Source organism: Amphiprion ocellaris, chromosome 17 (assembly GCF_022539595.1).
Source record: "Amphiprion ocellaris isolate individual 3 ecotype Okinawa chromosome 17, ASM2253959v1, whole genome shotgun sequence".
In the NCBI taxonomy this organism is placed as follows: Eukaryota; Metazoa; Chordata; class Actinopteri; family Pomacentridae; genus Amphiprion; species Amphiprion ocellaris.
The window spans coordinates 19,580,924-19,606,893 of NC_072782.1; the positions used below are offsets into that span (position 1 = coordinate 19,580,924).

Consider the following 25,970-nt stretch of genomic DNA (forward strand, 5'->3'; position numbering starts at 1 on the left):
CGAAGCAGCAAAGGATTTTTGAAGAAAGACCAACTAAATGTGTTTTTAAAATGTTTTATACGTAGACTTGTGATGACACAGTGAGTCTGTTACTCTGATTTTATCCAGAATGTAAAAATCTATTTTTTTATAACATCACAGCTTTAGAGCAGACAAAGCTTCGCGCTCCCCCTCAGATCTCTAGCGCTCCCCCTGGGGGGGCACAGACCCCAGGTTGGGAACCACTGCAGTAGATAACTGTGTCCCAGTTTAATGACCTTATATCCAGTCATCAAATGAGTCCCTCTCTGATAGCTCTACATGAAATAATACGCTAATAAAAATGTAAAGCAGCCTCCCACAGGACAAATGTAGTATCGACAGGAAAGGAGAGACATGCAGTTAACAAATAATATCTGACCAGTGATCAAAATGAAAATAGGAATGTATAAACCTCAATGTATGCATGTAAGTATGGGAGTATTTGTCATTGCATCTACATTTGCTGCTCTCTCTGTCACACACACACATTTCCTTGGAAGAGGTGTGGTCCGTGTGATGAAATAGAGGTTTGGGACGTTATTTTTTTTCCAAAAATAACACTCGGTTCTTGCTCTGAGCTGTTATTTTTAAGACTTGCGGTTAAATGTCCACTAGGGCCCTAACTATTTCAATTTTCACCTAGTGAAAAAAAGGCCACCTAGAAATAGTTGAACAGAGATCTCAGCTTGCAGCCATGTAAAATATTTGTTTAAAGCATTGCTCCAGACCCTCCAAAAAAAGGACTGAATTGCTTTTCATGTAACACACTGAAACTGTCAACATTGTTTGACTCAAGTGAAATGTCACAAACAATATAAGAACCATAAAGAGACAAAGGGGCAAATAACCCCAAAGTCACCAGGGGAGTATTCAGTCTCTGCCTGTGCACTTTTATCATTGTCTGTCCAACATTCCAGAAAGAAAATATGTCAGAAAGCTTAAAGGCGGCATGATGCTGTGAGCTTATGTGCAGCCTATAAAGCTTTTCCTATGATAACATGTTCTGCAGAAGAAATGCGGAGCAGCAAAGAGGAGATTCGACAGTTTTCAAGTCACTTTGAATTAACTCTCTGAACTCCAAGCAGGCACTGGACATCTTCTGGTCCTGTAGCATATTTACCCAATGTGGACTTATTTTTCACTGCAATATAAAGTCCTGCCCTCTATGGAAACAGCAGAAACATGGACGGAAGTAGAGAGAACTCAGAAATGTCCTTTGTGCAATAAAACACTGTTGTAAAGTTGAATTGCTTTGCAACTTATTTCCATACTTCTCTCCTGTCTGCTTTGTGTAAACACAGCCTGCAGTTCAGCCCAGTTCAGTTAAAAAGTCTGTGAATTTTTGACTGTTGGTTGCAGCGGAGTCCCTAATGACTTCACCGCTGCAATAAGAAGTGCTGAATTTGTCATTTTTTACAGATTCTGGTTAGAGCAAACGGTTTACTTTGACATTTTTTTAAAAATGAGATATGTGGAATAAAGGGTTAGTTTTGCATTTTACATTTTTGATGTAATATGTTGATTTCAAGCTTAGTTAAATTAAGTGATGCATTCAAGGATTGTTGGAAAGTTACAAAACTGACAATTCTTTGTTTTTTATGCTTCTGGCTCTGATAAATGCTGTACTTTTTGGCAAATTGTATAAAGACAACATGTCTATCTAACATGCCTGCTTGTTTTGGGGTTCAGAGAGTAAAACACTAAGCAGAGAATAAAACAGGGAGGTAAAGAAGTGAAGAAACTCACATCTGTGTTACAGGATCTGTATCGTTTTCTCTCTCCGAGACAGTACTTGCCTCCTCCAGACGGGCTGAGAGACACAAGAGAATTAAATGAGAGTGGAATTGAAAAGAATGTGAAATCACAATAAATTACAATCATAATTTCTTCGAAGAAATTGTATTTAGGACGCAGAGAATACGTAAGGAAAAGCTGGGTAAAGACAGGTCATGAAACTTGCCTGAAAAAGTCTCTGCCAGAAGACAAAGTGTGTTTGTGTGTGTGCATGTGCTGCTTTGTGTGCCAATGATTCATTTATGAAATCCAAGCTGCTCTAAGAGCTCTTAAGTGTGACATGACATTTAGATCTGGGAGAGAGACTAAAGTCTGTAACCTCAGAACGACTCACTCTTTTCCCTCATCCACTCTTCACTACACATCTGCTACATCTCCGAAAGGTTTGTTTTTCTTCTCTTATCACCTCTTTCCTTCTTCTCACCTTCATTAGCCTCCATGACTATTTCCACTTCACTGCAAAAAACTGCGAGACAGCCTGTGTAACGAATGTGTTCAAGGCTGGTCTGCCTGTGTTTTTTCTGCCTCCCTCCTCTTTGCCTGATGCCTGAGCAGCAGCGATCACCTTACACAGGTGTTCCACATTATGCTGGTGCCTTCTCCTTTTCCCCCTCGCCCCTCCTTCCCCCCTTTTTTCCCCTTTCCTCTGGTTCACCCTGGCTCTTTCTCTTGTCTTCCCATGACGTGTTTGACGTAATACCTATCTTCCAAAACAAAGGAATGCAACAATGGAAGAGGGATAATGATCCCAGATGTCTACTTGCCAGCCAAAGATGCATAGATCAATGACTTGTCTAGTGAGGACACATGGGGGGCTTTAAAACAAAACTACCATTAGCATAGCAATTGCCATAATCTTCGGGGGAGAGAGAGAGCGAGCTGTGTCTTAACTTATTGCACATACTACATCACTGAGACTATATTAAACTGCACGAAGACACAGCTGTAAAGGTTGAACTGAACTGGCTTTTTGCACAAGAAGTTGTGCTCTCGACAATTAATATGACAGAATTTATAGTGATTTTAGGTTGTTATTCCATTTAGACTTTAAGAAAAAGTTTTCGGGTGTTTGTTTTCACAGTGTGTCATATTGGTCATCTATTCATTTTCCCACCTCAGATCCACCCAGAAAAGCTCAGATTCAGAAATACATTAAATCCAGGCTTCAAATAGGCCCTTTCAAAGCCCATATCTCCCACTTCTGCATATTTGCACCCTACTTCAGTCTGTAGAGCTGTCTTGTCATTCCAACCATTTCTAGGTTTACTTCAAGTGACACATTGTACACACTTTTCATGGTAAACATGAAATTGTCTGGGTGACCCCAAACTTTTAAACGGTAGTGTATATGCCACCAATGCCGCTCTGAAGTAAGGGAAAGGTTTTCAGGAAAGTCTGCAGATATGAACACTCTTAGAAAGGGCATCGAAACTTGGACCACACTTTGGCATTTTGTTCATAAGTTAATGTAAATGCTTCATTATGTCCTGCAACAACAAAAAATATCAGAGAAACTTAAAAGTTAACCGTAAGAGTTTCTTTTTCCCAAGGAGGCATTTAGTAGTGGAAATATTTAACAGCTGCTTCTGACACAATCTAATTACTGCACTCTGCTCCCACAAGGATGTAACACACACACACACACACACACACGCGCGCACACACACACACACACACACACACACACACACACACACACACACACACACACACACACACACACACACACCTGTAGGCAGGACCTGGATGTGTGTGTTCAGCTTGCTGTGGCTTACTTTGCCTACTTACGCTGGGCTGTCACAGTGCCTCATGGAGGAAGATACACCTCCCCCACAGGTCCTGCTGCACTCCCCCCACAGCGACCACGGCCCCCAGCCTCCGTCCACGCTCTGAGGCCAGGTACCGAACACCACACACTCCCCCTGGTAGCACCACTGTCCGGACACGCACAGAGAGATGGGGAAACTTTGGTCATTCCAGAAACACTGAGACACATTAACGCGTCTTCGGTCACAGAAACTCACAATAACACACAACTTATTACAACAGAGAATGCCTAAGTGTCAGTTTTACAGTTTTCTAACAGATGTGAGCTTGCATATATTTACTTGCATCTGTAAATAGTGAAGTGCAGACTATACAGAAGCTGACTGATGAAGTTTTCCTACAATAACATATTCCCTGTCCCTCCTGCTGTGTTTCTTTAAAAACGCACACACTAGCTTGTGATTACACTATTACTCACCCTATAATTTTATTTCTGCATTAGTCCTGTTATTTTTCCCTTGCTACCTGTCATTTTCTATTTTGTTGTTGCTGTCCTGGTTTCCCCTTTGTTGATTTTTTTGTTACTGTTTATGTAACACAATTTAGGTCATGTCCATTTTGTCACTGAATAAATAGTTACACAGTTACTGGTTCACACATTTACATTTCTAAGATGCTTGATGCTAATATGCTGGAAATTCTAAACTCACGGACAGTGTCCAGAAAGACTATAATGAGAAATCATGATGTTTGGTAACTGTCTGAACTCCAAGAAATTTCTGGGCTTTTGTTGCTCCTGTCACATTTTTACTCACTGTGGACTCATTTTTCACTGCAGTACAAATAGTGGGACCTCTATGGACAAACAAAAAATAAAGTTACATTTGTCTGATTACTTATTTTACTAAAAAAATTTCCAAATGCCTACAGGTGTCGACAATGTTGAAAAAAATAATTGTGACTCTACATATTATCAATATTTTAATACTTGTATTTTTTTTTTTATTTCATACTTGTTTCCTTTCTGCCCTGTGCAAACACAGCCTACAGTTCAGCCAAAAAAGTTCAAGAATTTTTATCAGGGTAACTGTTGGTCACAGCTGAGGCACTTGTGACTCATCAATCTTTGAATTAGTTTTTTTTTTTTATTGTGCACCTTTTTATGATTACTGGTGCTGTAAAATCTGAAATAATGGAATAACTTCTCATATTGATTCTGAATGGTTTTACATATGTATTTAATGTTTGCACTATGAGGTGGTTTCAGGGGCAGGTGAGGGAAAGAAAGCACTAAAGTGTGTTTCGGGAGTGTTTTAAGCCTCGTGTTAAGCTGTTCAGAGTTGCACAGGGGAGAGGGGATCAGAGATCTCCAACTGTGTCAGTAGGTTAATAACCCGAAGAGACCAGGACAGTCAAGGTGAAGGCTACGTTGGGCCACTGTCCTCTTTATCGGAGTTACTCATTCACGTCCTGAGATGTTGTCTAAACAAGATTAGCAGAGGGAGAGGGGGATCAGGACACAAAATCTTGGAGTATATTGTCCGTCAGTGTGTCCATTTGAACTCCCAGTAAGAACACAAAACCTCCTCTTTGTTGGTCAGTTTGTCTCCCTTTGCCCCCTCCCCCAGTCCCTCCCTGCTCCTGTTGGAAGGGCCTCTCTCCATTACACGCTGGGTGAGAAATGGCTGACATTCATATTCCTTTGAAGCTGCCCCCGGCAGCGGCAGACAGGGTATGCCACTGGCTCTCCTAAAGCTGCTCCAAAAGCTGTTCCAAAGCCCCCCAGGCTCAACCTGGGGCCCCCTGTGTTGTCCAGGACCCTGTCCGCGGGCCCCGGTCCTCAAAGGCTCCACTGAGCTAATGGTAATGACGGGTGACAGCTCGTGACACTCTCCTATTCTTCCCTTTTAGACCTCGGACCATCCGGTGACAATGTCTGCCGTAATCCGTGTTAAAACCGTCTCCCCTAACCTGGCTGGCATCAACAGCGGGACGATGACCTAAAGGCTGGCCTGCATGCAAGTATGTGTGTGTGTGCGTGTGTGTGTGTGTGTGTGTGTGTGTGTGTGTGTGTGTGTGTGTGTGCATGAGTGCACACTCAGGGTTCAGCGTATAAGTGAAGGCAGTGAGGTACCACTAGTTGATTGCTGCACAGATTTCACATCACCAGGTACTTCATTTAGTTTATATGCAGTCATTAAAGGACTGATCCATCCAAATTGCAAAAAACTATAACTTTTTTTAGGGCTGAACAACTTGGGGAAAGTATCCATTTGCAGTTTGATTTGCGTTAGAAAACTTTAAGCTTCCATTTAGTATTAGCTTTGCAATAGATGTAAAATATGTGATGGAGCATTATAACAAGACACAATCAAAAGCGTGACTGTCCCACAAGAGGACTGTCAAACCACTGACACGACAGCTTAAATTTTGGGTCAGACTCTTGACCTGACGTAAAGTATATCCTAAACAGTAGCCTGTGCAATTTGATAACTGTATTGTTTCAAATTTCAATTTGAAAAGACTTACCCCCTTCTCGATGCTGCCTGTCTGGCACAGAGTCCCCTCTGCAGCAGGGATACTGTTAGTTACACAGCGGTTGCTTTTGCTAAGGCACCAGAGCTCTCTACACACTTCCTAGGAAAGAAGGCAAAAGCAAGTTGATCAGAATAAATCAATTCAGAAGACTGGGGGGGGGGCGGGTGTTAAATAAGGGTGTAAATGATTTATCAGAGGCCTCTGGTGGCTTTTGTCTTAGTGTTTTTCTTCTGCAGTCTGACAGCTGTGAGAAGAGTAAAAAAGAACACAAACAGCACAGAAATTCAACTATAAATCTACATGATTCCAGATCAAATCAGAGGAGGAGAGGAGTTGATGAGACCACATCAAAACTACTTCTAACTTCAAGAGCCCATATGCTTTGGATCACAGTGCATCTTGAGCAATACGCTAAGGGTCGCCGGGTGCTCTTAATGTTCTCTTATGAGAAATGAAGAGTCAGCTGGATCAACACCATGACTAACATTTGCTCACGTTCACCTCAGGACCACACGGGACTGTGACATCAGTTCAAGAAATCCCATTCTGGCTTCTTAGGGGAAATCAAGAGTGAGCAATAGGCCTCCCAAGTCTTAGATAAAGACGACTTGTAGGCCTAACAAATATCTTTAGTATTACTGAGTGGACTGAGTAAACATCATCTCTCCTCAGTCTGCAGCACAAGGAGAATTCATTTAGATCACTAAAAGAGAAGGAGGAGAGCTCTAAGTTGCTCCCAGATAGATCATAGTATAAAGTGAACACATGCTACAAGGACAGCGCTGCATAACCTTGCATTAGATTTCCCATTAAACCAAAGCGGGGCTCCTCGAGTCTTGACTTCAAAGGCTTTTACAGGACAATTGTGTACAGCAGAAGAGCAGGCCCATGAAAAAGAGTTATGATCCCACGCATAGATACTGACCCCCGGGGTCAGTAAATATGCCATGGCCCTGCAGCTCCCTGAGCCTATCCAGATTAAATAAAGCAGCAAACTGCCACTCTGGTTGCAGCGACTCCCCTCTGCCAGCTGGTTTCAATAAGCTGCCCTGCTGCTCCATTCACTATGTCGGCCATGGTAAAAGGTCAGTGGCTCGGGCCTTAACGGACAAGGATATGGGTCTGATAGATTTATGCTAAGAGAGAACCAGCAGGCGATAAAAAGGCAGAGGCGCTCAATAAGGGCCTCGCTAATATAGCCATCAAAGCTTGTTTGTTTTTCATACCTACAACTTCCAGGTTTAAAAAATACTCCTATGCCCCTCTGTGTTGTGGACTTCAGTCTAACTGAGAAGAGAGATGCATCATTGTGACCAAGTTTTGCTATAAATGACCCCAACTTCCTCCCCTGACATCTGTATTAGTTTTCCCACCTCTGACACAGTCTCATGCTGTGATTTAAAGTCTGCGACACCCCCACGGTTCAATGATCTTTAAAATCTTTGCATTTAGCTCAACCCTCTGTAGACTTTGGGGGTTATAGTCAGAGAAATATCGCTGCTGTATTGCTCTACATCAGTGGTTCTCAACCTCATTTTGGCAGTGACCCCAAAATACAAAGTAACATATACTTTAGAGCTGTTGAACTGAAGAGCCATTTATTTTTTCTTCTTAAATTGTTTGAATTCATTGAATTTTGTCCAGTTACCTAAACACAGCCTCAACACCATCCAATCATCACAGTTGTTTCTGTTATTTTGCCTACTCTCACTGATGTAAATGTAATGTTTATAATAATATCATATAATTCAAGAGCGCAGCCTCCTACTGCAGCATCTGAAATGACTGTAAACTTGAATTATCACCTCTCTGCATTATGTTAAAACCTCCATGAAGGGGGGATTTATTGTAATACTCTTGTATTAGATTGCATTATTTTTTAGCTAGGTGTAGCTAATAAACTCTTTGTTTACATACTATATGTATGAATGACATACAGATACAGAACACCAGAGATTCTCTTTTATCAGTGTAAACTCAGGCGACCAAAAACCAACTCTGTGATAAAAACTGATCTCCAGACAGACGTAATAGATTATACAAGGCTCTTAATGCTAGAAATATGATGAAATAATACATCAAATGGAGAAAACTGTACAAAAATAAACAAATTCTGTAGCCATTCTAGCAGCTCTGTGAGATGGTAGTTGGAGATGCTAATATGCTAACAAGCTCTGCACAACAACATTAGGGCGGTATTAGAATTTATCCTCTGGGGATGATGAATGTCAGTTTCATTGCAATCCATTTAATAGCAGCTGTTTAGATATTTCAGTCAGGACTAGAGCTGAACAGTTTGGGGAAAATATCTAATCGCAATTTTTGCTGTTTTTATTTGTCTCCTGGCTGATCTGTGTAAAAACGGCCAGCAGTTCAACTGAAACGTCCCAGAATATTCGCCACAGGACTGTTGGTTACAGTTGCGTCAGTCATGTTTTTTGTTGCTTTTTATTGAAAATGGTAAAGGCAAACACTTTTTTGTGGCAAATTATGAAATGAGACGTACAGATTAAAGGGATTTCGATGAATGACTTGATGACTTGTCATACATGATCAGCTCAAGGGCCATTGCAAAGTTTGAAATCTGCGTGGAAACTTGTGAAAAGCTGAAATTACTATTTAACAATCCCTTCAAAAATGGGTGATAAGTTGTTTTGTGGAGCTGGAACAGTACGTGGGAAGACAAGCTATTATAAATTATGTGTACTTCTAGTAATACCAATAAGCGTCAGAATTACAAGGAGAAGCAAAACAATATTTGTCTTGCTATCAGTATTTTAATAATTATATAGATATTTTTAGTTGGGATTAGGGCTGAATGATTTGGGGAAAATGTCTAACTGCAATTTTCCTGCCAGACATTGTGATTAGATTTCCGAAAACTTTTTAAATCAAACTTCCGCTTAATATCAACTGTACATCAGAATTAAAGCCTGAGTCGGAACCATGAAAATGATAGTTTGAACTCTGGGTCAGACATGTTGCAAAATGCACAAGGTGCTGTTGAAAAATACTGAAACTAGGTTTATGTCAAACTACAGCAAGCAACCTAAACCACGTATTCTGCTCAAAGTAAATAAAACTGAATTGCAGCATTGGTGTCATTGAATAGCCACACCTTATAGATTTAAGCTGCATTTTTTGCTAACTGCATTGTTTCAAAGTGTCATTATGATTTTAAATAAATTCATTGTTCAGCTCTGGTCAGGACCAAAGCAGTGAATGAATCGACCAACTTTCATCCCTATTGCCACATCACTATCATGGCTAAGAATATTTTTGCAATGAGCTGAGATGTCATTTGTTTTTGTTGATAATCTGAAATCTTGTCCGTTGTGAAACTCAGTCAAAAAAATATTTGGGGGAAGTGATTTGCACCAGATGGTACAAAGGCCATAAGTCACAAGTCATCCAAAAGTATTTTGAACTACTTAGTAGTAGTAGGAGAGTAGTAATGTGTAGTAAGAAAGTCTGACCAATGAACCTCAGTTTGTGCAGATGAAATTTTTGGGTTTTTTTTTTTTGGTTATTTTCATTCCAGTTATCATGTAAGAACCACAGCTCCCAGTCTGAGGGTCCACTCTGGCGCTATTCACACCAGGTCATGTGTCGGGGTAACTTTCAAACCTGTCCTGGAGATAAATGAAATTGCGGCCAGAATTGAACATTTTCTGTGGCTGCAAAACTTACAAATCATCCTGTTATCTCACAGTCTGAGCCAGAGGAATGGTTTCTTAGGCAACATCTTTCACTGGAGTAATATCACAACTGCAAAATGACTCTGATATTAATTATAGATATATTACAGATAAACTTTGATATGCTGTGGCTAAACTTCCCTCCCTTTCTTATCAGTGCTCTTCTGTATTCTTTTGCAGCACTGAAAAATAAGAAAATATTCCTCCAAATGTGGAAAAGTTCAGTAGCTGAGCTTCAGAAACCAGATTCTTCCAGTTATTAGAGCTTTTATTCTCCTCTGTGGTTGCATCTGTCCTGTCACAGGGGGCATCTCTTTCACAGATGGCTGTATGAAATAGATCTGATTGTCATATGAAAAACTCCAATCGAGCTGTGTTGAATCAGCGCTGGAATCCCATCCGCTCATAAATGAGTGTCTTTCATGCTGATCTAAAACCACAATTATGAGCTTAGGAGCCAAAATAACAGGGCTTGATTCAGGGCCTGTTGTAATCTGCTGTCAGATATTTCTTTCAATGAAATGAAATAACTCTATGATCTCAGGTAATCTCGGTCCCCTTGTTTTGGCCTCATCATCCAAATGTTTATGTAACGCAAAGCAATATCATATTATTGTTCATTATATCTTTGAAAGCTCTTTAAACCGCTCATTTTATAGTGCAGTTGTTCCCATCTTTCCCATCCTGTGTCACCTCATGTACTGAGGCTTTCTCATTAGTCGGGCAGAGGGGCTGAATCATTATCATCACAGACTGAGAAAAACACAGATGAGTGGAGTGTTGACTTCAGTCCTTCATCTCTTTGTCTGGGAAGTTTCCCGATGAAACAGAAGAATAAGGCAACGTGTGGACAGACACCTCTTAACCAGCTCTAGCTGTCAGACAATAATGAAACAATTATCTTACTCTCCTGTTAACCCCCTTTTTAATGTGTACTAGGAAATATACATTTGAAGGAATCTGTTATTATCCCTGCGAGGCTTCAACAAACTGTAAATCTACATTAACACTTTAGTTTAACCCTCTGAACTCCAAGCAGTTTTGGGGCGTATTTTGCTACTGTCACATTTTCACTCACTGTGGGCTCATTTTTCACTGCAATATAAAGTCCTGCACCTGTATGGAAACAACACAACTATGGCTAGAAGGAGAGGCAACTCAGAAATGTCTTGTGTGCTGTATGATACAGTTATTATCTCAAAAAATCACTCTGAATTTCTTTGATTATTTGTTTTACAAAAATTTAAAAGATGCAATTTAACATGTACAATATTTTCCAAGCAGACATGGGTGTTACCAACACTGAAAGAAAATGATGGCTCTACATACTATCGATATTTTACCACCTACATTACCTACCTTGGTCTCCTCTCTGCACTGTGTAAGCACAACCTGCCGCTGAAAAAAGCCTCAGAATTTTTGAGACAGAACTGAAAAAAGTTTTGTCAAAAGTCCTAAGGATTAGAAGGATATATCTATATCTATATATATATCGATATATATATATCTATATATATATATATATATATATATATATATATATATATATATATATATATATATATATATATATATATATACATTGTTTTTTGTCATTTCTAGGGCTAAAACTAAGACACTTTTCTATAGTATTGATGACCTGACTATTATTTTCATAATTGTAATTATTATTAATTGTAATTATTTGGTGTCTGAAATGGGAAAATGACAAACAAATAACAAATAAATAATCAACAGTCCAAAACCCAAAGGTGCTGCAGCTTCCTATGACACAAGACAGAGATATAAAATTAATCCACATGGAAATTAAAATTGGAAAAAAAAGCACATAACTTTTAACAAATTTCCTCTCAAATGACTGAATCATTCTCATTAGTTTCAGCTCTGAGGTTTTTTAAAACAGATTTATGGACTTTTACTTTTGATGGGTTTTGGGAATCCTGACACTGACTGTAGCACTGTTTCTATGGAGGAATATTAATGCAAAAATTCAGATCTATTTATGTGGAAACAACATATTAACAAAGCATTAACAAAACAACATAGTAAAGTCCAGCCCTGGCTACTGTGAAATGTTTTTGACTTTAGTAAGTATTGGTAAAATGGGACACTTTGTAAAAATTGGTATTTTGGAACAATTTACACAATCATTCCAGTCATTCCTCAGCTCCCAACTTGATACAATTCTATAAACTTTAACCCATTCATTATTATATTTTAATGTCAGAACATGATGACATTTCCGTTACCACTGTGATTCTAGGATCAAGAGTCCGTGTATGTAGTGCTATGCAAACTTCATACCCACGTGAAGTTTTTGTCTTCATCATGTTCCTGTCTGAAAGTGTACCACCATGAACTAGAAAACTGTACCTTAATGAGCTGGTCATATATAAAACAGAGGGTCAGTGTGAAGAAGAGAAACGTGAGCAGCAGAGCGGCGTGAGAGTTGCTGGTTTCTTACCCCATACTTGCACTGGCGTGAGGAGGCTCCGTACTGGAAGCGGCACTGCTCATCTGCATCGTACACCTGCCCCGGGGCCACTGTTGGGTACAGGAAGTCTCGTTTCAGAGGTTCATTGTCCAGACACGTCCCCCGACCTGAGCTGTCAAAAAAACAAACCTACAATAGGATTGTTTCTTACACAAAGGAACCTTTCTGCACTTGGCTAATGGCAGAGTTAGAGATGCCAAGATTGAACAATTAAAGTCACCCCCCTCCAAGACCTTGGCTGGTGTTGTTTGACTCATTTAATTTTACCACCAAACTACCATTGTAGGAAGCTTGTCAGAGATCTCAGATGACATGTAATTAATGTTGATATTACACATCAACGCCTCCTCATCAAAGGGAGTGTTGAAGCACAAGCAGAGACATTTTACCGGGAGGCAAAGGAGGCAGGCTGTGGGCCCAGAAACACTCCCTGATTATATGGCTCTGAGCTCCACTGTTCTGTATGTCGCTGCTCGGAGCGAGTCCAACGAGGAACCAATAAAATGATAGTGCAGAGAGAGGAAGAGAAAAATCTGGAGTGAGCTGTGGGTCATACATCCAGGCTTTGGATTATGTTTAGTCTGTTTTGTCAAATAGAAATATGTGGCTCGCTAAAAACTCAAAGAAAAGAAAAGACATGCACGCACACAGCAGTTTTGTATTCTAGTAGCTAAAACAGTGAAAATGCTTGTTTGTGTTAGGTTGAGATGATGTTCGTGTGGATGCTCTTCTTGTTCCATGCATGAGGGCAGACACTTGCTAAAAAGAAAACTGATTGTTTCTATTTGACAGGGTGCCAGAGACTCAAATCACACCAAAGATGACTGCCAATAAACAAACACAGACATATCTCATTTCAATCTCTGCCTCCATTGCTTCTCCCTGAGTCAGAGGATTCTCTCCAGGCAAAATATTACTATGACTATTTACTATAACACTGTGTTCTTTCCAGCTGCGGCAGCTGCAACATGCGGTGGAATGCTTCCCATCCCTCGAAAGGAAAAGTGGGCCTGGTGACAACAATAATGTAGTGCTAGACTTTACGATCGAGCAGATTTCAGCTCAGGCCCAGAATACAAGAGGAGAATATAAGACTGGATGCAAAAAGTCAGAGAAAACTTAACAGCTGCTTCACCCTAATTACTTTACATATATACATAGTACTATATATACATATGCTCAGTTACCTGTAATGGTTTCTAGCCAAGCAAGTAGGTTTAAGATTATGTGCCTAGGTTTTAGGGATATCTACTCTGAGATTTCTGCCTTCAAATCATGGAAGTTAACTGATGTTCATTTTGGTTTCTGGAAATGACCATTTAAAAAGTTCCCACAAACATTCTAAAGTAAGAGAGACTTATACTCAAAGACAACTGGAAAAAGTTCAGATGATTGTTCAATAATCTGCCAAAATGAGATGATAATGTGTTTTACAGCTTTTTAAGAGTAAAACCTCCAGTCATCTCCACAGTAAGGAGGTGGACATCCTAAAAATTGAGCAAACTAAACCAATCTTTGAAGTCATTCACATATTATACTGAAAATAGAGCTGAACAATTAATTGAAATTGCAATATGGCCAAGATAAATATCCAAACTGCAGATGTAATATGTAATTATAAATAAAGCGTTGTGATGCTACAGAGATGTGATGACGTACAAATCATATTCTCCAGATGTAAGGAAACATGTTTGTATTGTTCAGACTGCATCACAATCACATTATATTTTGGTGTAAAAATAAAATAAAACTCATAACTCCCACTAAAATCGTGACTCATATCGCAGTTGCAATATGATTTGTATACAGTTCAGCCCTAACAAATGTCCACCTCTCGTACACGTCTGGTCTGTCTCAGGACTGGGCAGCATCTGTCTTTCCCACGTTTCAAGTACTAGCTAATTCAAAACTCTTTACGTTATAACTTAGGTTGCACCATTAAACAAAAAGGTTGACATCTTAGGATATTATAAGTAAGTGTTTAGAATAATAATTCTTAAAGTTGGTATTACTTTGTTATGTACTAATGATGTGGCTCTGGGATAGTAGCATGCATACAAATTAGCATTAGCGTAAAATATCTGATGCTAACCCCAATGCTACTACTCAGTGTTTCCTCTAGGATTTTTTCCAGCAGCGGCGGCGGCTCTTCGGGGAGCCGCCCCATCCTGAACACGCCCCCACCCCACAACCCCACCCCACAACCCCACCCCACAACCCCACCACACCAGCACACACACACACACACACACACACACACACACACACACACACACAAAGAGTAGATACTGAGAACAAGGTAGTTATCTGTAGTTTTCCTTAGTACTCGCGAGTACCCGACACAGTGCAGGACTGCTGTGAAGGCGGAGACATGCGGCGGTGGTGTATTTGCTACGATTAAAAAACAAACCAAAAAAACATAATTTAAAGGAGCTGCAGTTGGGATTTTAGCAGCGGCAGCCACAGCTGCAACTGGAGGGATATTGTGTCATGTATGAAATTTTATTCAAATATAATTTCTTACTTTACAGTCATTTCACTATTCTAATGAGATTAAACAAATTTTGTGAATTGAGCTATATTGTGTTAGCCTTGTGAAATGTAAGCTAAAATCTTTAAGCTAACTTTAGTTAGTAGCATTTGTTTTAGTTAAATAACAATGGTGTGTTACTTGTGTGAAATCTAATTTAACCAAAAAGTTTACCAATAACTTCCCAAATTACATTATTTTTCATATACATGTTAAAATGTGTGTGTTTAGGAGTGGTAAGCTCATGCAGTTTATGATTAGTAGAAAATATTTGGCTAATTTAACTGATGCTATTTAGGTATTTATGCAAGTCACATATTAGCAAATTTAGTTTATTCAGTTGGTTGAGTGTTGTTATCTGTAATTATTTAGCTTAAAACTTTCCAACTTGCATCATGTATATGCCTTACACCTAATGAAATATGAGTGCCAAAAAGTTGTTAGTATTCTGTACTTTACAATTACTGGCATATATTATGCTAATTTATTATTATTATGTTTGGTGTTCTAACGACAGCTACGCGTAATTGAAGATTTCATTTTTTCCAGAAAATGTGACTACATAAATTTACTGTGACATACAGTACAATAGTTTAACAATCAAAAAATGTATTAAAGAGGAGGCAGTACAGATGAGTGCAGTAAAATCTGAAAGATACACACGTGGACAAAATAGTTGGTACCCCTCGGTTAACGAAAGAAAAACCCACAACGGTCACAGAAATAATTTGAACCTGACAAAAGTAAAAATAAATTAAAATTCTATGAAAATTAACCAATGAAAATCAGACACTGCTTTTGAACTGTGGTTTAAAAGAATCATTTTTAAAAATAAACTCATGAAACAGGCCTGGACAAAAATGATGGTACCCTTAACTTAACATTTTGTTGCACAACCTTTTGAGGGAATCACTGAAATCAAACCATTTGTGTAACTGTCAATGAGACTTCTGCACCTCTCAGCAGGTATTCTGGTCCACTCCTCATGAGCAGCTGCTCCAGTTGTCTCAGGTTTGAAGGGTTCCTTCTCCAGACGGCATGTTTCAGCTTCTTCCACAGATGTTCAATAGGATTTAGATCAGGGCTCATAGAAGGTCACTTCAGAATAGTCCAATGTTTTCCTCTTAGCCATTCTTGGCTGTTTTTAGCTGTGTGTTTTGGGTCATTATCCTGTTGCAAGACCCATGACCTGCGACTGAGACCAAGCTTTCTGACACTGGGCAGCACATTTCTCTCTAGAATACCTTGATAGTCATGAGATTTCATTGTACCTGCACAGATTCCAGACACCCTGTACCAGATGCAGCAAAGCATCGCCAGAACATAACAGAGCCTCCTCCATGTTTCACAGTAGGGACAGTGTTCTTTTCTTCATATGCTTCATTTCTGCATCTGTGAACATAGAGCTGATGTGCCAAAAAGTTCCAGTTTTGTCTTGTCTGTCCATAGGACATTCTCCCAGAAGCTTTGTGGCTTGTCAACATGCAGTTTGGCAAATTCCCGTCTGGCTTTTTTATGATTTGTTTTCAACAATGGTGTCCTCCTTGGTCGTCTCCCATGAAGTCCACTTTGGCTCAAACAATGACAGATGGTCTGATCTGACACTGATGTACTTTTACCTTGGAGTTCACCTTTAATGTCTTTAGAGGTTGTTCTGGGCTCTTTTGTTACCATTCCTATTATCCGTCTCTTCCATTTGTCATCAATTTTCCTCCTGCAGCCACGTCCAGGGAGGTTGGCTACAGTCCCATGGATCTTAAATTTCTGAATAATATGTGCAACTGTAGTCACAGGAACATCAAGCTGCTTGGAGATGGTCTTATAGCCTTTACCTTTAACATGCTTGTCTGTAATTTTCTTTCTAATCTCCTGAGACAACTCCATCCTTCACTTCCTCTGGTCCATGTTTAGTGTGGTACACACCATATCACCAAACAACACAGTGACTACTGTAACCCTATAAATAGGCCGACTGACTGATTACAAGTTTGTAGACACCTGTGATGCTAATTAGAGGACACACCTTGATTGAACATGTCCCTATGGTCACATTATTTTCAGTCTTTTCTAGGGGTACCATCATTTTTGTCCAGGCCTGTTTCATGAGTTTATTTTTTAAAATAATTCTGTTGAACCACGGTTGAAAAGCAATGCCTAATTTTCCTTGGCTAATTTTCATAGAATTTTAATTTATTATTACTTTTGTCAGATTCAAATTATTTCTGTGACCATTGTGGGATTTTGTTTCATTAACCGAGGGGTACCAACAATTCTGTCCATGTATATATCACCCTGAAACATCCATGCGCAGCCTCGATAGGAAAGGTAGGCGAAAAAGTAATTTTAGGTAAATAGCCTTTAATAAACTGTTTTGCAAAACTTATTTTTATTGGAAAGTGCTTTTAGTGGTAAAAATTCTGACTAACGTCCCCATGAAACAATGGATAATTTACATAAAATATAAAGCAAAAAAATCTAAACATAGACTAGTGCATGAAAAACCAATGGTTTTGTCTATGGTGTCTTGCTTTAAGCAGAATTTAAACGTTCCACACCAAGAGGAGCACATCTTTCTACCTTCCTTTTCCCCCCTCTGCCCTGTTACTCTTGTCTTTCTTCCTCTCTCAAGCTCCTGTTCTCAGTTACTGAATAGAGTAATCCTATTTCTTGACTCCTGTTCTTCTGAGAGCCCTCTCATCACAGGGAGAGGCAGACAAACCAGCTTCTGGGCCCCCAGATTCCCTGTGCACTGAGGGCAAGTCTGACTATTTATTAGTTTGGAGAGAGACAAAATAGTCAAAGTTTAAACATAGAGGCTATTATTTGACATCGTCACAAAGGCTTCCTGTCCAGTGGATTCAGCCAAATTCATTATGCTGAGCGGAAATATCTTCTAATAAGAGGGAACATCAACGGTCCCTGAACTCTAGCGCTGGTCATTCATGGAGATATTAACCATCCTGAGTGGATCCAACCATCGGTGAGACGGCAGCATGATTTAATCAGACTAACCTAACAATTATCATAAGACACACAAGACTCATTTCAAATTCAAGTATGTGTATGTGGTCCCTGAGAGTTTAATAAACCCAAACTACCTGCCTTTTAACATTTATAACAAACTGGCATGAGACTTTGGAGAGTAAACTATGACTGAACTGTGAGTGCATTCATAAACCATTCCTAAAAAACACAAACAAAGCACCACATATTGCTCAACCAAGACAGTGAATCTAGGCCAATACCACAGCCAAAGTTGTTTACTTGGCAGGGCGAAGCATGTGCAAGATCCAAAACTCTGATTGAGGGAGAGAAAGGGAGGATAATTGGAGTTTACAGACAGAACCCTTTTGTAAGAAACATGAAAGCTAAAGGCAGTAAAATCAAAATGATAAGAAAAAGCTTAAGACACAACTCATACAAATAGGCTTGTAATATAAGATAACGACAGTCTATTCCGCTTAAAGACAAAGTAAAACAACTTTGCCTCTTTTTTTGTTAGAGTGTAGCTTCGGTTGTCCTCAGATACTGGAGCCAGAAATGGACAGGAATCCGACAGGGCAGCAGAGAAGCAACTCTTTGTGTCCCAGTTGGAAGCTGGCATTTAATACTGTCATCTCTGTCACAAGTGCTGTTCACTAAACCTCCTCTAACAGCTTTCAGCCGGAAACATCATCTGACAGCCATGGCTGCTATTATCCGCTTTCTTGGAGAGCCTCGCTAACATAACATGAATGCACAAACAGACACACACACACACACACACACACACACACACACACACACACGCAAACTGCAGACTTGCCACCAATACTTCACCACAAGGATGTACAGAAGAACATGCAGGCAGGTCTTAGAGATGAGAAATGAAGCTGAACTGTAGGGAGAAAAATGTGTGCAAATGTGTACTGACTGAGATATTTGCAATCCTCTGTGTATAAACTAATAGGCTCCATTATCCAGGGCACACAAAAAGTAACTCTGAATGGGAGAAATGTTTGCTTTACGTTTTGGTGTTTTTCTACCACACTCCACTCACATCCAGCCACAAAACTCAGACTAACACTCACAGGTAAATGCACACTACATGCACAAGCTGCAGAAGGCCGTACTAGAAAATCTTTGTTTAAGTTCCCCTAACTGTGAAGTGTTTATGACCTCTTGTTCTCTGTCTGAAGCAGGTAATAGTCCAGAAAATATGTAAAATGGTTCTGCCTGACTTTGTTAATACTTCCAATTTTTGCATGTCCAGTTCATTCAGGGAACCAAAACTGTTGTAACAAATGAAGCCTGTATGAGTACAACAGACTCCAGCTTGATACATTAGGCTGTTATCCACTGCAGGAACTTGTGGGCCTTTTCAGGTCAACTTGAACATGTGAGTGTTCCAAAGGCAAGAACCAACCTTGTAGAACCCCTTTCAAGGCTGATTGTGTGGAAGAAGTACTGACACCAGACCTAAATAACTACTCATGACATTGAACCTTTATTCTGCCTTCTGGATGTCCTCGACATGTAGCAGTCTCCTTACCACAAACATCAGCATCAGCGTGGTAAAATGTGTTACATAGGTTGACAAAACTAAAACAATTTGGATGAAATTTTCAGGGAAGGTCAGAAATGACACAAGGACCAATTGATTAGATTTTGGCAATAATGTGGCTTATAGTCTGGATCCACGGATTTGTTAAAGATTTCTGTATCATTGCCAGATAGCCGCACGGAGTCACTGTCACCATGACAAGTGAACACTATGTCAGCTGCCTTCTGACGATCATATGATTGCGATCCTACTACAAATCCACCATTGCTGACTTATTGGAACTTACTTGTCGGAAATGACACAACGAACAATTGATTAAATTGTGGGGGTGTTTCCGAGTCCCATCAATTCCCGCCGGCAGCTACATATTTAGGTCACGCGATTTAGTATCCATACATAACACACACCTGTGCTCAGCGCAACGTCATTTTGTTTGTGGGTACATCTATACTAAATGGCCACATCCTGTGTCGCTGTGATTTCTGATCATCAGTAACTAATAAATAAACAAATGCTGCATTTCAATAAAAGAAAAATGCTGCATTTCTGACAATGCCATATGGGGGAATGAACAGCCTTGGCGGAGTGCTGCGCTTTCTGAGTTACTAGTAGTTGTCGCTTGACTCAACAGGTGTTGGATCTGACACAACGTTGTAAAACAGAATGGATGTAAGGGCCAGTTCACAGCACATTTCTGTCTTGTGATCACCTGTTAGACAGTCATCCTGCTGGTATGTTAAGGTGCAGTAACAATGACCTCCAGGACCTCAGAGCTGTCTACAGTGTTGGCAAATAGCTTCACTAGCCATCTGCCTTTCATAATTTGCACCAAAAGCTTTCAACGAATCTACTCTAGATAACAATGTAAAGACACACACATCCCAAGAAATATGAAGTTGTAACAGATATTCATTTTCAAAAACACATGCAGTGGGTGGTGGCCTAACAAGCCTGTTTCTAGAATATTTTCTTAGGCAACAACAGCATTAACAACAGCACTCTCAGTCCATCATGAATGAAGCTGGACAATGGCATATGTGAGTCATTTTTGCATTGAGTCTTAAAGCTGCAGTCAGCAGAAATCTTGAAAAGGCAACAAAACAAAACAAAACAAAAAAAAAATACAGGCTCTTCCTCACCTTCCTCTGTCCTAAGCCCTTCCCACATATACAAGCTATAACTGTTTCTTATTAACTATATCATGCTTTTTAATTAATGTGTATTGCTTTTGCTGTCTTGGCTATTTTGCTACTCCCTGGCTGCCCTAACATTGCAATTTTCCCCTCTATGGGACAAAACAAGGATTGTTGTATTGTATTACACCGTACTGTATTGCATGTTATCTTTTAGCACAGCCAACAACAATTGTTGGTTGAGTTGCACTGTGGGGAATGTAGATTTTGATACAGAAGAAGAATATCTAGAATGAAAGAGATAATGTTTATGGTTCTGGAGCATTGATATCCATTGCTTGCTTGTATTTTCCACATTTGCAGATTCATGGTTTTTTGGGGGATATTACTTTTATTGACACACTTTAATGTTCAGAAAACACTTAACTATATTTTCGTCATTGCTGCAGCCCTTTTTCTCAGCCACTGTTTGAAATGGCCTGTTTGAGTTCCTGTCTCTTTAAGGCCCCCCTCCCAAAAAGCTCAGTTGGCTCTGATTGGTCAGGTGGGCCAGCAAAAACAAAGGTTGGCTGCATACAGCAACCCAGAAGTTTAGTGATGTAGTCACAGCAGAAGCAATTCTAGCCATGAAATAATGGTAAACTGCAAGGAAGTTGTTCGTTCGTTGTTTGAAGGCCAAACTATCCACCATGCAGAGGTTATGCAGATGGGCTACATGGTGACATAGATAAGTAACAAAAGAAAAGTCTGAACTTCCAACAAGACATTTCAGGCAAGTAAGGAGTAGAGTTTTTAGTGAAACTCTCTGCTGTGGACTTTGGGCTTTTAAAGTTTGTACAAAAAAGCAGCTATGTAGCACACTAAAGCAAAGGGAAAACCCAAGAAACTATAAAAGAGGCTCTTTAAAATGCCACATCACAACAATGTATTAGGACAATGTAATAAATTGGTAAAATGGCCTTTTAATCATCAGATTCAGGCGCACCCTAATTGTCTGTCCTATCTAATAAAAATGGATTCATGTGAGGTATCTGTTTATTCAGTTATTCCAGATTTTTGGTCTGGCCTCAGGAATAGAAACAAGTGTGTTACCATTCCAGGTTGGCATTCTGCTTGTATTTATTTGTGTGCTCCAATTTTTTGTCTCCTTTGACCTCTCCTCCAAACAGCGGAGCAGCGGTCCAACCCAGCTGGCCTGCACATCGCTACCGAGGACCACATGAGCTCTAACATCACCCGCCTTGTGGTGCGGGGATGCAGGAGTGGAAAGCAGTCGGTTATCATCCACAGCCACAAGGAGGTCTGGCAGGAGTCTCAGCGATGACATGGATGTGAATAAGACAGCTGAGCGGGTCACCACAAGGGCCAGCCAGTGGCAGCGGGTTGTAAAGCGAGACAGCTGCAAGCAATGCACCTTTTCCTCTCCTGCACACACACATACACACAATCCAAACACACCCAGACAGTCCCACGGGGAACAACCATCATCCACTTACTCGAGAAAGCTGGTGATGTAGTCTTTGCTGCAGGCAGACCAGGAGAAAGGGTTGGTGTTGGCTGTTATATGAGCGGCCATCAGCTTGGCTGTCTCGTGGCCTTTGGTGCCGCAGGAATTCCCAATCCCATCGTGGTTCATCCCAAAACTGAAACACACAAATTAAAAAGTGGAATTACTGCAGCTGGGAGTAATGATCCACAGTTAAATACACAGTTTTGATAGGAGGATGCTGGACAGTCCAGGTTTCTGGCTGGAGGATGTCTACCCCAGTGGTTGTAAAGATCGAGCTCTGTGGCTCTGAAACAGCTGTGTGGAGGGGTCAGAGGTCAAACCCTGTCTGGAGCTCCGCAGGAATGAAAAAGTTCTAATCACCACTCTGATGCCTGGCTGTCAATCAGCGGCTGCAGGTCTGAGCAGGCCATGAGGGAGAGTCACTGCCGGCTTTAGATCAGTTGCTGAAAGAGACCCAAACCCAAACAGCTACCAACCTCAAGGTCTGTTGTTAAATCTGCTCAGGAACTCATTTCATATTGAATCCACGCTGGAAATAAATCACTTTAACAATTCATTTTTGAAAAACCTTATCTGTCTGGATATTATTGGAGAGAAAATCTCATGTTACAGCAGGATGTCAAAGCTCACTTTTCCTTATAGTCCAGCAGCACAAATCAGGTCTAATGTATATAACAAACCCAACCACACTGCACAGTTTGAACCTGTTTTTCTAAGGCTGGCGTTTATGACATTTTACCCTACTCTGGAAATAAATCAGACCGGTCGAAACCCTGCTGCAGTGTGTTTTTTTTATACATCCTCTAGAAGCAGAGACTATTTTTACAACTGCCCCACAACAGAAGCAGACATGAGACATAATAAAGGAAATCGCCATCTTGCTGAACTCTCTCGAGAGGGATACGTAGACTAATACATCATCATTATTTTGCTTTATATTCAGAAGGAGAGACCCAGAGGTATGTGGACACTGACATTTGCATGAGGAAATATGTGGAGATACAGTTCGAGACGTCTGCAGGGGGGAGAAAGAGGTTACACAGAAGTCTAGTGAACCTGAGTAGTAAGAAATGTTTAAGGGCAAAACAAAGTTGTAACAGTGATAAAAGGTTTGAAGATAAAGTGAAATAAGGAGGAATTACAAGAGGTGTGGACCTGAGGTAGAATCAAGTCTGATTTCTTTGAGCTTAATTTGACAAAATCAAAAAAGACTCACAACTTATGCTCCTGTTAATAATGCCACTATATGTCAATTTTAATGTGTTATTGTTACTACATTCACTGTCTTAGTTTAGCATGTTGGTATGCTAATATTTGCTAATTAGCTCTTTACAACCAAGGCTAATGGTAATTGTGGCGATTTGCAGGTCTTTAATCATTAATCAAAGTTCTAGGGCAGATATGGTTCAGGATTAATCCACACTCATGGACTCACAAACTTAGGTGCATTCACGCTAAGTCCATGGGGGCTTAGGACTGTGCATGAGGATCTCTCACAGACATTTGGAGCCCTTCATGCAAATTTTCCGTAAGTCTGCCTGTCTGAAGACTGACTGAGGTAATTACCTACAATTTATAGTATTGCGACGAGAAACACGAGGTTACCAGGGGCAGCTCGGAAGCATGAAATAGGAAAACAAACAAGCATGGAAGAAGCAATAAACCCCAATGATACAGGAAAAAATAGGCTTATGCCTAAGTATAAACACAAAGCTCATAGGTAAAAGCCAGAACTGTGTGTTTGTGCTTGATGGCAAAATGATGAATTCCAAATCTGTTTTTCAGGCCCTGGGGACAAAGAAAGTAAAACCCACAGTAGTAGAAAACCTATCACGTTTGTCAAGCTAACATGACAGGTACGTCACAAAGTAGTGCTTGCTGTTTATAACATTTCAAGCCATGCTGGCATATCATGTAGTACAATAGTACTGGTATCTGACAAACCTGTGATGTTTGTTTCAACCAGATGATACCACATGTTCATGAGGAGTTTCTGAGATTGGATCATTAGCATTCTTTAAGCGCAAAACATTTCCATACAAGGTGCTCCAATTGATTTCACACCATAGAGCCTCCAGTACTGCTGTCAGAAATCAGCAGAGTGATAATAGCAGTGTCAGGACATCCATCAGCTGCTGGCGACGGCGTCTTCAGAGTAGTGATGTTCTGGGAATTAAGTTCAGCAGCAAAATACATCTTTCAAAAGCAACTGTAGTTGACTTACACTACTGTTCAAAAGTTTGAGGTCACCCAGACAATTTCATGTTTTCCATGAAAACTCACACTGTTACTTGTGCTAACATAATTGCACAAGGGTTTTCTAATCATCAGTTAGACTTTTAACATGGTTAGCTAGCACAATGTAGCATTAGAACACAGGAGTGATGGTTGCTGGAAATGAGCATCTGTACTCCTATGTAGATATTCCATTAAAAATTAGTCATTTCCTGCTAGAATAGTCATTTACCACATTAAGGATGTCTAGATTGTATTTCTGGTTCATTTAATGTACTTCGTTGGAAAAAAGTGCTTTTCTTTCAAAAACAAGGACATTTCTAAGTGACTCCAAACTTTTGAATGGTAGTGTATATCACGTGACTTACGCTGCGATGGATGAAAAATATTATTTAGTAGATAATGTTACACTGTCAGATATTACAAATATTTCTCTGGTTAAAAACTTGCAGAAAGACCTTAAGGCTGTCGGAACGAGAGAATTCTCTAAGTTACTGCTTAAATCACTCGCACTTAAAAACAAATCAGTTTGAGGCCCTCTGACTGAGTCCCATCTCTGCAATTTGCATCAGCGAGCAATGTCACATTTTATATTTTATATTAGGATCTTAAAACTCACTTGTGGCCGATCTCGTGGGCAATGGTGAAAGCAGAACCGAGCCCGATGTCTTCATTGATGCTGCAGCTTCTCTCCGGCTCACACATTCCAGCCACTGAGGCCAAACCTACACACACACAGCCACACATAAGCCAGACAAACATACAAACACAGGGTCAAGGCGCAGCATTCTCAGGAGTCATAAAATTGGGATTCCACACATATGATCTTCTGCATACAGCAGTGCTGAAAGACAGTCTAAACTAGTCACTGTTCTAGGTTCACTAGGGAGAGATGAGTTTAGCATCACCAGCTCAGTTGCCTCTTTTTTTCATTTTTCACGAACTACAGCGACTGCTGGAAAATGTCTAGACACGGCTTAGATTTATACATTTCAATTCATGTAACAAAGGATCGCCTACAATGTGAGCCAAAGAAGGGAATATAAGAAGCCCCTCAGCAACACCATGCCCCACCAGAAACCTGTCAGGAAATATCAATGTGTTCCTCATTTCAAAACTGAAGTTGGAGTACGAGGGAAAAGGGAGAGGAGAGGGTGTTTAAACCTAAAACCGCTCCACAATCCAGGTGTCGCAGGTCCTTTTTTCCTAAAGCCTGACAGGTCAGATAGGGAGACTGCAGGCAATTCTTCACAGATTACATCTACAGGTGACTGGAGAGTGGATCAGATGACAGTGCAAAGCAGGTGTGTCTGTCTGCTTCAGTGTGTGGGTGCAATAATGTGTAAAGGTTCAGTTCACCCAATTTACACAAAACACATCTGCTCATTCATTTCTTGGTGTATTGAGCTACATATACAGTTTTGATTGTATTTTCCAAGATTTCTGTATTCTCTCCAAAGATTATTTAAAAATAGTATGCAAAACAGTGTTCTTGATACTCTGTATAATCTCCCAGATATTTCTAATCAAATTTCCATTAAATTTTTAACCAAATTTCCAGAATACTAAAAAAAGAAGCAATAAATGTCTAGTCAGATGCTACAAGTTCAATGTAGCCAAGGGCGCAACAAGATGACATGATTAAAAGAGCTCCAGTCAAACCTCAAAACATGAATGAAATATGGCATTTATTTGTTTCCTGTATCT

General features: G+C 40.1%; 1 protein-coding gene across 1 annotated transcript in view; it reads right to left on the minus strand.

Moving 5' to 3' along the window:
• Window positions 1–25,970, minus strand: part of adamts6 (ADAM metallopeptidase with thrombospondin type 1 motif, 6) — a 94,627-nt gene that overhangs the window by 47,863 nt on the left and 20,794 nt on the right. Inside the window, exons 9-14 of the mRNA XM_023267248.3 lie at window positions 24,883–24,988; window positions 22,015–22,161; window positions 12,283–12,424; window positions 6,112–6,219; window positions 3,604–3,749; window positions 1,768–1,831 (exon numbers count right to left, since the gene is read on the minus strand). Coding sequence (XP_023123016.1) covers window positions 1,768–1,831; window positions 3,604–3,749; window positions 6,112–6,219; window positions 12,283–12,424; window positions 22,015–22,161; window positions 24,883–24,988 — 713 coding nt within the window. The remainder of the gene's footprint in view (window positions 1–1,767; window positions 1,832–3,603; window positions 3,750–6,111; window positions 6,220–12,282; window positions 12,425–22,014; window positions 22,162–24,882; window positions 24,989–25,970) is intronic.